Source organism: Chenopodium album, chromosome 4, assembly GCF_948465745.1.
Source record: "Chenopodium album chromosome 4, dcCheAlbu1.1, whole genome shotgun sequence".
NCBI lineage: Eukaryota > Viridiplantae > Streptophyta > Magnoliopsida > Caryophyllales > Amaranthaceae > Chenopodium > Chenopodium album.
In genome coordinates this window covers 77,016,681-77,028,733 of record NC_137837.1, presented here as the reverse complement: position 1 = coordinate 77,028,733, position 12,053 = coordinate 77,016,681, and the positions used below count along the sequence as shown (strand labels likewise).

At 33.3% G+C, this 12,053-nt stretch overlaps 1 protein-coding gene across 1 annotated transcript; it reads right to left on the bottom strand.

The window, feature by feature from the left end:
• Positions 1-5,878: 5,878 nt before the first annotated feature.
• On the bottom strand, positions 5,879-8,797 carry LOC145627361 (uncharacterized). Its single transcript, XM_081679754.1, has 9 exons — positions 8,365-8,797; positions 8,023-8,119; positions 7,480-7,590; positions 7,047-7,130; positions 6,849-6,964; positions 6,662-6,763; positions 6,461-6,574; positions 6,285-6,341; positions 5,879-6,195 (listed from the first exon to the last, which is right to left on the bottom strand). Exons 1-9 carry the CDS (start codon positions 8,418-8,420, stop codon positions 6,180-6,182), a joined length of 753 nt encoding a protein of 250 aa, XP_081535880.1. The 5' UTR covers positions 8,421-8,797; the 3' UTR covers positions 5,879-6,179.
• Between the last annotated feature and the right edge of the window lie 3,256 nt (positions 8,798-12,053).

Sequence of the window (12,053 nt, the reverse complement as noted above, 5' to 3'; positions counted from 1 at the left end):
TTTCACTCATCTTTGGTGTGGTTAGCTCGATGGTCCAACTATTCATTAATTTGGTGGCATTAGTGATGAACAAGAATTTCTTGAAATTTGATATCTTGCCGTTGTTGCTGTCATTTGGTTATCTAGTTGCTGCAATAATGGTTGATCGCGAAGGGGAGGATATGACTAAATGTGAAGTTCATGAGAGGTGTCTCCGACAATGTTCTTGCTATGGAGTAGAGGTGGCAAACCGATCATTTGAATCAAGCTTGATTCAAGTCAATTCAAGTTGGATACAGGTTCGGAATCAAGGGGGCTAGGGTAGGCCTCGACTACCCCCTTCATTTTATATACGTAAGACATTTCGTGTGCAATAAGTCAATGTTCATGTTTGATTGAATTGGTATGTAGATTAATTGGCCAAATTTGGAGATAAGGTCCGTTTTGTTTAAGTCAATGTGTGTGGTTTGAATCTTGCTACAGTCCGTTTTGTTTAAGTCATATATTTTGTGTGAAGGCTTGAAGCCCTTTTTTTATTTTGTAATAAAGTATTGTTCATATATATTTTCTCCGTCTTTTTTTTATTGCATTATTTGATATTTGCACAATTTAAGAAAAAGTGTAAAAGATGGAGTATCCATGTTTTTTTAAAAAAAAAGAGAGATATATATTAAATGTTGGATAATAATGATTGTTGTCATATGCGCACAAGAATAAGTAAGGAATTTAGTGTGTGAACATAACCAATAAGTGAAAAAAAAAAAAAAAAAAAAAATTAGAAAATGGTGCTATATATTAAGATACAATGCTTTAAATGAAAATTATTGGTGTAATTAAAAAAACGGAGGAAGTATATGGGAGTTCACTTCGCTTCAGCTATCAGCCTATCACCATTGGAAGACCACCAGGCGAACAAGCTAAGAACATGAACCATGACGTTAACCAAGAGGACTTTCAACACAAGGGCATCATCACTTAATCCTCTCACAGCTCCGCGAGCTATAACTTAAAAGCTTCTCTTCTATTCATAGAGGTATTATAAACCCTACTAGAACTAGATCATTAAGAAAGTGTACATCTTATACTCCATACAATTTTAACTTAAATACTACTACTTTTTTTTAACCAACTAGCTAGGATTTTCTACAATAAATAGCTTATTAATCACAAAAATGTTTTGATTTATTTGTTCGTTACACCCTTGTATCTCGCTTCCTAAAAATGGGGATAAGATGGTGGATGAATTGTGCACCAACTAGTTTATCAATTTTGTACAATTATTGAGATTGTTGTTGTAATTAAAGTATCCGCAAACCTATTTGATGTTAATCCCAGGTTTACAAGTTGATTACATTAAATTAAATGTGCGTTAAGCATTGTACAACTCAAGCATTGTAGCTAATATCTTCAAAATTTAAGCATTGTACATTAAATTAGATGTGCGTTAAGCATTGTACAACTCATGTTAATCCCAGGTTTACAAGTTGATTACATTAAATTAAAGTTGTGAATGAGTTTGGCATAGAAGTGAGAATTTCACGGTGATAGCTTAGATGTGCGTGATTTCATTACAAGTGAACAACACCATCTAATGTCAGAATCATGAATTGGTTAAGTACAAATCATAAAAAGTGCCATAACTTGTTTCTCATACACTTTGCCATTAGCCTTAGGCGTCAATGTTATTACACGTAAGAACGAACACGACTTTTTACATGACTTGTACTCCGTCTCTGGAGGTGGTGCTGCCTTCGCTGTTCTAGAAAATCTGCTGTACTCTCGACATAGTTAGAAGTCATATATGTGAAATGTGTTTTCTGTAAACGGCTATTTATCATACTAAATGTTGTAAGTGAAGTATGCTACGCTATATTTACTCAAGAGATATACAATTGGGGAAATTAGCACTCCCTTTACTTAAAATTGAGTGTTGTTACATCTTGCCTTTGCTTGTTGATATTGCTAGTCGAGACGATTCATGAAGGGAAGGAGAGTAAAGTGGTGTGGCAAAAGAGGGATTATTTTGGTTCTTTTGTAGTTAAAACAACCAAAATAATCCCTCTTTTGTCACACCACTTTACTCTCCTTCTCTTCATGAATCGTCTTGAGTAGCAACATTAACAGGCAAATGCAAGATGTAACAACACTCAACTTCAAGTAAAAGGGAGTGCTGATTTCTCCAACTGTATTTCTATTGAGTAAATATAGCGCAACATACTTCACTTACAACATTTAGTACAATAAAATAAAAAACCACTAATAGAAAACACATTTCACATTTATGAATTCCAACTTCAAAATTATGGTTGCAATTACCTTGTCTATCAAAACATGAGTGTGTTTCTTCGACTTGGATGATGGGCACCTCAAGGTCCATAACATAGCCGAAGCCGCCGTCGATATATCTTGGTATTCTTCAGGATTCACCATTGTCGAAGATTTCATAGGATCTATTATGCAGACAAGTGCATTGTATCTTTGTTATTGGAGGTGAAATTATCAAAGTAGAGAATACAAAAGAGTATTAATAAGATTAGGAATCAAGAATAGAATGGTTAATTGCTTAGTAATAATTCTGTAAGCTGCAAAAGAAGCTTAAATATATAGATAGATATTGTGAGTTCAAAGAAGTAGCAGAGAAATTTCAAAGTGAATTCAAAGAAGCTTCATTTTCTTTTTAGCTTTTGCTAGTGCTTTCTCTTTCACTTTACTACAAAGTTTCTTTATTGAATTATCAAAATCAATCCAGCAATTACTATGAATTTTCATGTGGGCCAATGTCAACTAACTTTGTTGATTAAAGTTTTGAAATAATGTTCCATACTTGAGATCAATTCCCTCGTTTGTCCATGCATTAAAGCACGATCTCTACCTTGTCTAATTTAATTACTTCATCTGTCCCATTTTACTTGCAACATTTTGACTATACACGCTTGTCGATGCATATATTTGACCGTCAGTATCTTTTATTATATACTCATATAAGTTATAAAAAGTTTTTATTAAGAAACAATACATTAAAATAGAACCAACAACATCTTACATGAGTACATTGACTTTCATATAATAGTTAAAAAAGATGGTTAAAGTGAAATATGTGAATAGTGCAAAAAGTAAGCGTTGTGAGTAATTTGGGACGGAGAGAGTACTACAATTATGAAATTTCGTTGGTCTAATTTTGTTATTGTATTTGTTTCGTATTTTCTAATTTACTCATTTTTTTATGCTCAAATTTACTTTTATCACTCTTTCTTATCTGAATGCCAAAACATCATCGCACAAGTCTTGTTGGATTCTAATTAATGTACAATTTTAAAATATCAAGTTTATATAAATGTAATTCATACATACTCAAATTGATCCACTGACTAGAGAGATTATTAATCTTGTAGGTGAATGACTTGAATCAACACTAATTTAAACCTTTAATACCGACAAATTTTTAATCTTTAAAAAAATTTGGAAAACTTAAGCCCCAAGTAATAAGTTAAAGATAATTGACTATCACTTCAGTCAACTAATATGATACTTCTCACAATTCCCATAACCTTATAAAAAGAAAACACTTTACTGAAGTTTCAGGAATATTGCGCTAATGTTTCCCCATTGACCCCCTAAAATGACGTTCTTATAGGAAAAGAAAAATTAGAACATCTATTATAATTATCCGTAAAGAGGGAGGGATGAGGGATAAGTGGGTAATTAGAGTTTCCTTCTTGATTTCAGGGAATTTAGGGATCTCAATCACCTGTCCTTGTGACTCGATCTCTAAATACCAAAAAATTATTATTATTCTTATTATTGAGAAAATAACTTTGAGAGATTATTCACATTGAAGGAGTGAAATTATACTAACATATAAACGAAGTAAGAGGTTGGTGGACCAAAAACAAAAAGCACTTATAATATCCTATATTTGTTAGGATATGTAATAATCCAAATCTCACAAGGAAAGAATATAAGGAAGTGAAGAGCTTTTTATACGTGATAGCACACTTTAATTAGTATGAGGTCTTTCGGAAAGATGTCCAAAGATAAATCATAAGGATTACGGGCTAGGCTCAAAGCGGGCAAAATTACACTTTATAATAATTTGAGGTCATTTCCTGAGTGAAGGCTATTTTTCTCATTCTTCCTTCTTCCTTTGATGCTAACATAAGTAAAAAGGGAGAAATAAAAGGCATGGTTAACTCCATCCAAAGGGTAAGTGAGTGTTTCTCCCTCTATTGAAACTGAGCTTTCACACTCTATCATTGAAGCTTTTTTGTTTTTTTTTTGAAACAAATCAATTCATTAATAAAAAGTCATCTGACATCTACAAATGAAATCTAAATTAACAAATACATAAAATGAAATTAGGTTTTTGTGAACAAATACACTCTATCATTGAAGCTAAATATATAAGCTTGAAGAAGCCATGATTTTTGTGAACAAAATCAGCTAAACAAAAGTCACTAGTAGAAAAAGGCTCATTTGCGTCGCTCATTTATAGTGTATTTGCGTCGCTTCTATGAGCGACGCAACTGCTCGCGACGCAAATGACTTTTAAGTCATTTGCGTCGCTCCTAGGCGCGACGCAAATAAGAGTCATTTGTGTCGCTCCTTTATAAAGGAGCGACGCAAATGACTCTTCTGATAAACTTTTTTTTTGTTATTTGCGTCACTCCTTTATAAAGGAGCGACGCAAATGACTCTTATTTGCGTCACTCTTTTATAAAAGAGCGACGCAAATGACTCTTCTGATAAACTTCTTTTTTGTTATTTGCGTCACTCCTCTATAAAAGAGCGACGCAAATGACTCTTCTAATAAACTTCTTATTTGTTATTTGCGTCACTTGTTTATATAGGAGTGACGCAAATGACTGAGTAGACAATACAAAATTGTTGTATTTGCGTCACTTGTTTGTTTAATGAGTGACGCAAATGAGGTGAATTTTTTTTTTTTTTTTAATTATAATAATTGCCTTGTATATGTTTGTAGTACCTGTTTTCCTTACTAGTGGTATAAAGTAATATGCTAACGCAATATAATTGAAATTAAAATGCAATATTATTGAATAATGCAAATGTAAATTATTTCGGCAGAGTCTCCTTTGTAATTTGGCCTACCCATAAAATTGGGAATGACGGCATTATATTAACAACCTGTCCAATAAATTACATCTCAATATCATAGACATTATACTCATCATCCCAACACCAATTAACCAAATTCATTCATTTCAAGCCTATAATCCAAAACAAGAGTCCAACATGCGCTAAGTGTAAATCTAAAGTTCAACATTACATATAAAATACTCTGCCCAAATATCTCGAATCTCATTTATCTCCTCCTCGGTGTACGGTGTAGTTCTTGAAAAATCCTGTCAACACAACAAATATACAAGAGGAAAGTTTTAATTCAAGATTGTAGCTAACATCAAATTGTATTTATCAAACAAAAATGAAATATTTGACAACTCATACCTGAATAAGATCCTCACTGCTATGGTGATGTTCAAGTATTTCGTACATATAACGCATGACGTAGTAGCCACACTCACGTCCACCCAATTGTTGAGGACACTACATGAAATATTTCTATTGCTGTCAGTACCTTCTATAGATTCACATCGAATGAACTTGTTACTCCTGTCATTCCCAGCTTATCAATGACCAAACCTAGCTGTTGAAGTTGTCTAACTCTAGTGATCAAAGCCCCAATAATTAACTCATTCTTTATGGGGGTTCAAGAACAATTTTTTATCATATTTCTCGGTTAGCTTGATGAGGAATGGCCGAATGGCATCCTACAAGAATGAAACTAATGATAAATTTGGGTGAAATAACATGCCACCTAGTAAGGTTCTAACAAGAAACTACAGTACACTCACAAATTTGACATCATCCTTAGTAACCAGCTTACTGTTTCATGGAATCAAAATGATTGTTTGTATCAATTCCCAAAATAGACAATTAGCACCTTCATATATATCCTAAAATGAATTACACATCCCATCAGTTTACTTCCATCCCCAAATGTCTTTCTACATACAGCAAAAAGATCATAACCATACATGCTGAAATAAGAAAGGAATCCTCACCTTGCTGTCTATTAAAATTCCAAACATAAAAATACCTTGGGTTATTGTGCAGTCCTCAAAATTTATCATGATTGTCCCTCAAATTTAGACACCCTCTATTTCCCTTAAGATGAATCATCACCTTTGCTGTGTACTAAAATTCACATAATAAGATCAGTTAACGTCTGCAGGATTTGATAGAAAAAGAGGTTGCTCCTTAAGATTAGTAAAGAGTTCACATACGCAGCACATGGGGGTAGATGTGGGTCCTTGCACCATCCTGGTTTCTCCTCTGTGCTCCTGCAAAGTGCACCCAAGAAACAACTCAGATCAATATTTTGGTAATTAATATCAAAATCCTGCTTCTGTTGCAAAGGAAGATAATTGGGCATAAATTATACATCATTAGTAGTTATTACTTGTGAACTTCACTGTCATGTCTTTTCCTTGTCATCTGCCATGTAAATGGACTATTAGGATCCACACCAGGCTGTGAAATTTCCAAACCATGTTTCTTAACCAAATCAACGTATCTGAAAATTCAACAAAAAATAAATGACAAAAGTTCTGTACTGAATAGCTCAAGACATTAGAGGATATGATGCAGAAAGAGTGCTAACTTTTCAAAATCAAAATTATCCACTCCCAAATCTTCGTCCCAGATAAATATGTAATCATATGGTGCCACAATGTCAGGATGTAGAAATCGTTTTGCATACCACCTTTAACCATACAATGAAAGAACGGATCAGTATGATAAAATTGATAATTAATCTGACCCAATTGCCTTAAAACAAGAGTACTAACCATTTCGTCTGTTTTCGAGCACTGACATGGATAGCACGTTTTGACCACTCAAACTGATCCCACTCAGTCGTCTTACCATCGTAATGGAAGAGCGGAATAGTGAAGTTGTCTGAGAACTGTGCAAGGATAAAAGAGCATATAATTAATACAAAGATGATGTTAGCAGTAATAAAGGACTTGAAATTGCTAGAAAGAAACCTTTTTAACTGCTTTGTCAATATTTTCTTTCATATCTAAGCCAACTGTGAAGGTCACTAGATACTTAGGCTTGGTTTTCAGATCCTGCAGAAGCCATTTTGAACCAGTATTATATTCAAACTTCAAAATTCTATTATCAAAATGAATAAAACTCAGTCTTTGTGCTGATAATGCAATTTATCAAGAAACCTTAAAAGTACATAAATAAATGTTTAAAATTACAGTTCCCTTGCTTATTTTTTTTCCTTTACATCATTACTCAGATCCCTATTAACCCGAAAAGTGTAATGTGGGAAACAGAGTAAAGACTTTTTGTCCAACAAGTATCAAGGATAGTGATTAAAAGAGGAGGTTCTACATAACAGAAGACAGTTTAAAAGTAAGGTGTATGTGAGAAGAAATTTCAGAGACTTGTTATAGTATGTTCACATACCTCACTAGGAAGACCCCATAGTCTACGGAGATAGAGATCTGACTTAGAAGCAACTATCCCTGGCGGTAGTCTCTCTGCACCGCTAGGGTTTGATTGGGCCAGCAATGGCACCTGAGAATCCACAACAATCAAACAACAAATATTATTAAGTGATGAGAACCTTGGAAGACTAGTCCCATGCATCAGACCAAAAAAGCCTTAAAAGAAATACATACATGATGCCTGATCTTGCAATGAGTAACAGATGTAAAATATATGTCAGCAATCAGCATGAAGAATTTTTATATAATGATTAAAGTGGCAACTCACAAGGGCTACAACTACATATACAAAGTGTGTTGATTGAAAAGTTTCAACAATATAACTGTTTGCTTGTGGTAAAGTTGGGTTCAGAGTTACAGAATCATGCAGGAATACAACAGTTTTATATGAATGAAGTTGCCTAACATATTTTACCAACAGGATAAAATTACATGAAAAGACGGCAGTGTAACAGAAAAAGAAAAAGACTGGTGTGCATGTACAATAGCAAATTATGATTACCGGAGAAACAAAGAAGTTGAAGGAGATGATAAGCCCCCCCTTCCCATCCAATAATCTCAGCAATAAGCCTACTAAATTCGGCAATTCGGCACTCCTCCTATATTTAGACTATCCATCAATCATCATTCTATCATTTGTTCATTCTTCATTATCAACTAAAAATTAATTGAAAATAAATTAAAATTCCTCTCTTTCTTCTAATTTCAAATAATCAACAATAAATAAAAACAAGAAAATCACAATTTCTGACAAACTCGAAATTTTAATTTCAACAGAAATGAACACAAATTAAGAACAAAATTAAAGAACTTAAACACAAATTAAGCACAAAAATCAAATTACCTTCTCATTAAGAGAGCATTTGGACTGAACATACGACTGAGGATCAAACCTATCATTCCGAAACGCGTTTGAGTTGATTTTTTGCTCGAAATGGGGGATTTTTGGTCGGAAACAATCAATTTTTCTAGGTTTAAGGGTTCGAATTTCTTGGGGTTTTTGGTCTAAATTTTTGCTCGAAATTGCTTCAACTTGACTGCAATTTTAATTTAGATGTTAAATTTGCTGGGGAATCGCAGTTTTTTGGCCTAATTTGTTGGGTTTCAGAGACGAATTTGTGGGTGTTTTGCTGTAGAAATTCACTGGAATTGAAGAACTCTTGTTTTTTTTCTTTTTGATTAGTGAATGTAGGCGAAGGTAAAAAAAACGCAGAAAACCTAAAGCCAAAAGAGTTATTTGCGTCACTTTATTATAAAAAGCGACGCAAATAACCTTGTTTATGATATTGTACCCAGCTCATATGCGTCGCTCATGTAGTAAAAGCGTGACGCAATTTACTTAATCACTTATTTGCGTCGCTTGTTAACAAATGAGTGACGCAAATAAGTTTATTAATTGAGTCGCTTTAATAAATAAGAGCGACGCAAATGAGAGAAAGCTGAAATGCACTTGAGTTTTGCGTCGCTTCTTGAATAACATGCGACGCAAATAAGTTAAAAGGATGGTAAAAATAAACATTTGCTTCGCTCCTTAGAATGAGTGACGCAAATATGGCGACGCAAATAACTTAAAAGGATGGTAAAAATAAACATTTGCTTCGCTCCTTAGAATGAGTGACGCAAATATGGCGACGCAAATGTACATTTTTCTACTAGTGAGTACTAGAACGGATTTGTTTAAAATTTATTTTACTATAAAAAGACGAATCTTTAGACAAAATATTTTCAAAATTTCCTTATAAAAGTGATAAACTTGTATTTTATCAAACTTATTAGTCCATATATCATATTATTTGAACATATTATATCAAATTATATCAAAGTTAAATTAAGTGAAATTATTAGTCCATATATCATATTATTTGAACATATTATATCAAATTATATCAAAGTTAAATTAAGTGAAAATAAGATGAACAAAATTTAACCTTACATAGTAAAATGAACTCTACTCCAATGTGAGGTTAATTCTTAGTCGAAAAGCATGTAATTGTGCCAAATTTTCTTTGTTATTCCTTTCTAGATGCTTCTCTTTTTTTTTCTTTTGTGGTAGTACTTATAGTCTTATTTTATAGCAATATTCCGCAAAAGCTTAATGCTTGCGTAACAAGAAAGTGGCGGGCCTAGAATTCCATTAATTAGTTGACTGATTGTGATATATTCCTTTTTTTGGTCAAGCTTCTTGTTTGGGATCTTTACTTAATTTTCCTATGGTTCTTGATTATCTCATCAAAAGTTTACGGATTAGAAGATTATACAAAAGTGTAGGATAAATCCTAACATTCCGTTACAAATAATGTAATTGGCATGGTAAAATTTATCACAAATTCTTATACTTCGTATGTGACTAGCTATTATAGGGGTTACTTCGTTAGTGTAATAGGGGTTATTTGGTCAGTGTTAAAGGGGTTACTTCGTCAATGTTATAGGGTTACTTTGTCAGTGCTATATGAATTACTACTTATGGGGCCGGGTCATTAATATACAGGGGTTGTTACTTGATCAGTGTTATAAAAGTTACTTGGTTCTTTTATTAGTGGCCATACGGTGTGGCTAACCACATATAAGACAACTGTAAATTTATTTAAACTTGAAAAAAAAACGTAAAATATCCAAAAATATATGATTAATATGAATAAATTTCAATTTAATAATAAATTTGTATCAAAGAACCTAACCCAAAATCAACCCGAACGATCTATTTAAGAGGTCTAGTTAACATCGTGTCTTACTCCGTATTACGTTAACAAGACAATATAATCAAATCACAATATCACATACCCTAATTTATTCTGATTATCAACAACTTTAATTTGGTCTGCTAATTGTGGAATATTACTAGTGTTTTGATAGATTTGTGAAGGTTCATGGTCCATACTAGTAAGTTATAAAGTTGCTACACACTAATGATGAAATGCTCCCTAAAGTAAAACTAATTTTCCAAAAGAAAAATTAAAAAACGTAGTAAAAGCCAAAAGCAAAAAACGAAACTGGTATGGAATTTCCTAATCTATTACACGTCTACACTGTATATGTTAAGCCTATAATAATAGGGCATTAAACATACATTATTATCAATTAATTGCCTTCAATTTTAAGTACACTTATACTACGTAGTTAAAATATATAGTACAATGAGCGGCCCATCATCAAACACTACCATACCCTCGATTAAGGGTTCCATTCAAGAGTACGATAGTGACGATCCATTGCCAGATTATTGCGAAGACTATGCTTGGGTTTCATCCGATGATAGTGATCTTGACACCGAAGATTCTAGTGGTTATTGGGATTTTTCAGGGGACGAGTTTACCACCACAACCAACCAAGATACCACTGTAGAATATGTACCACCACAACCATCCAAGGTATCATCGCAACTGAATTTTATCACTACAACTACATCCACGGGGGATATACATGATGTTCCTCATGTTGTACTTGACGTGAGTTTCTTGCAAGGCAAAGAAGTGCATGATGGTAATCAAGAAGGTAATTATAATAATAATAATAAAATTAATAATAATTGTAGTAGTGGCTTTAGAACTCTTATAACTTGTACATTTTTGTTGAAATGTTACAATGTTATAGCAAAGGCATTAAAGTCGTTGAAAATGAAAAATATGAAATGGATTATCTTCAAATGGCTTTTTATTGTGTTAAATGTAGTGATTGAAGCTTGCCAAGCTACACTTAGCCAAGAGAATGCACAAGGGAAACTTAATACTCCCTTTTACCTTAAATTAAACACAATCACCTCGGCTTCTTGCTTGATGATTTCGATAATTGAATCGATTCATGAAGGGAAGAAGAGTAAAGTGGTGTGGCAAAAAATTGGTTGCTTTTGCTTAGGTTGGTTCTACTACCCTGGGAGAGAAAGGAGGCTATTTGGGAGATTTTCACTCATCTTTGGTGTGGTTAGCTCGATGGTCCAACTATTCATTAATTTGGTGGCATTAGTGATGAACAAGAATTTCTTGAAATTTGATATCTTGCCGTTGTTGCTGTCATTTGGTTATCTAGTTGCTGCAATAATGGTTGATCGCCAAGGGGAGGATATAACTAAATGTGAAGTTCATGAGAGGTGTATCAGTCAATGTTCTTGCTGTGGAGTAGAGGTGGCAAATCGATCATTTGAATCAAGCTTGATTCAAATCAATTCGAGTTGGACTCAGGTACAGAATTAGGGGGGTTGGGGCTAGGGTAGGCCTTGACAACCTCCTTTATTATATATAAGACATTTTGTATGCAATTAGTCAATAAGCATGTTTGATTGGTAGATTAATTGGCCAACTTTGAAGATAAGGTCATTTGTTTAGCATGCATATGTGTTGTTTGAATGACTCAATGTACTACCTCTGTTATTTTTAGTTGACACGTTTTGACTTTACCACTATTCACACACTTACCTTTAATTTGACCGTATTGTGATTTATATGTAATGAAAAATATAGTCTTATGAGGTCTTGTTAAATTTGTCACAATATCTTTTTTCAAAATATCGACTTTTTATAATTTTTGCTTATCGGTAAT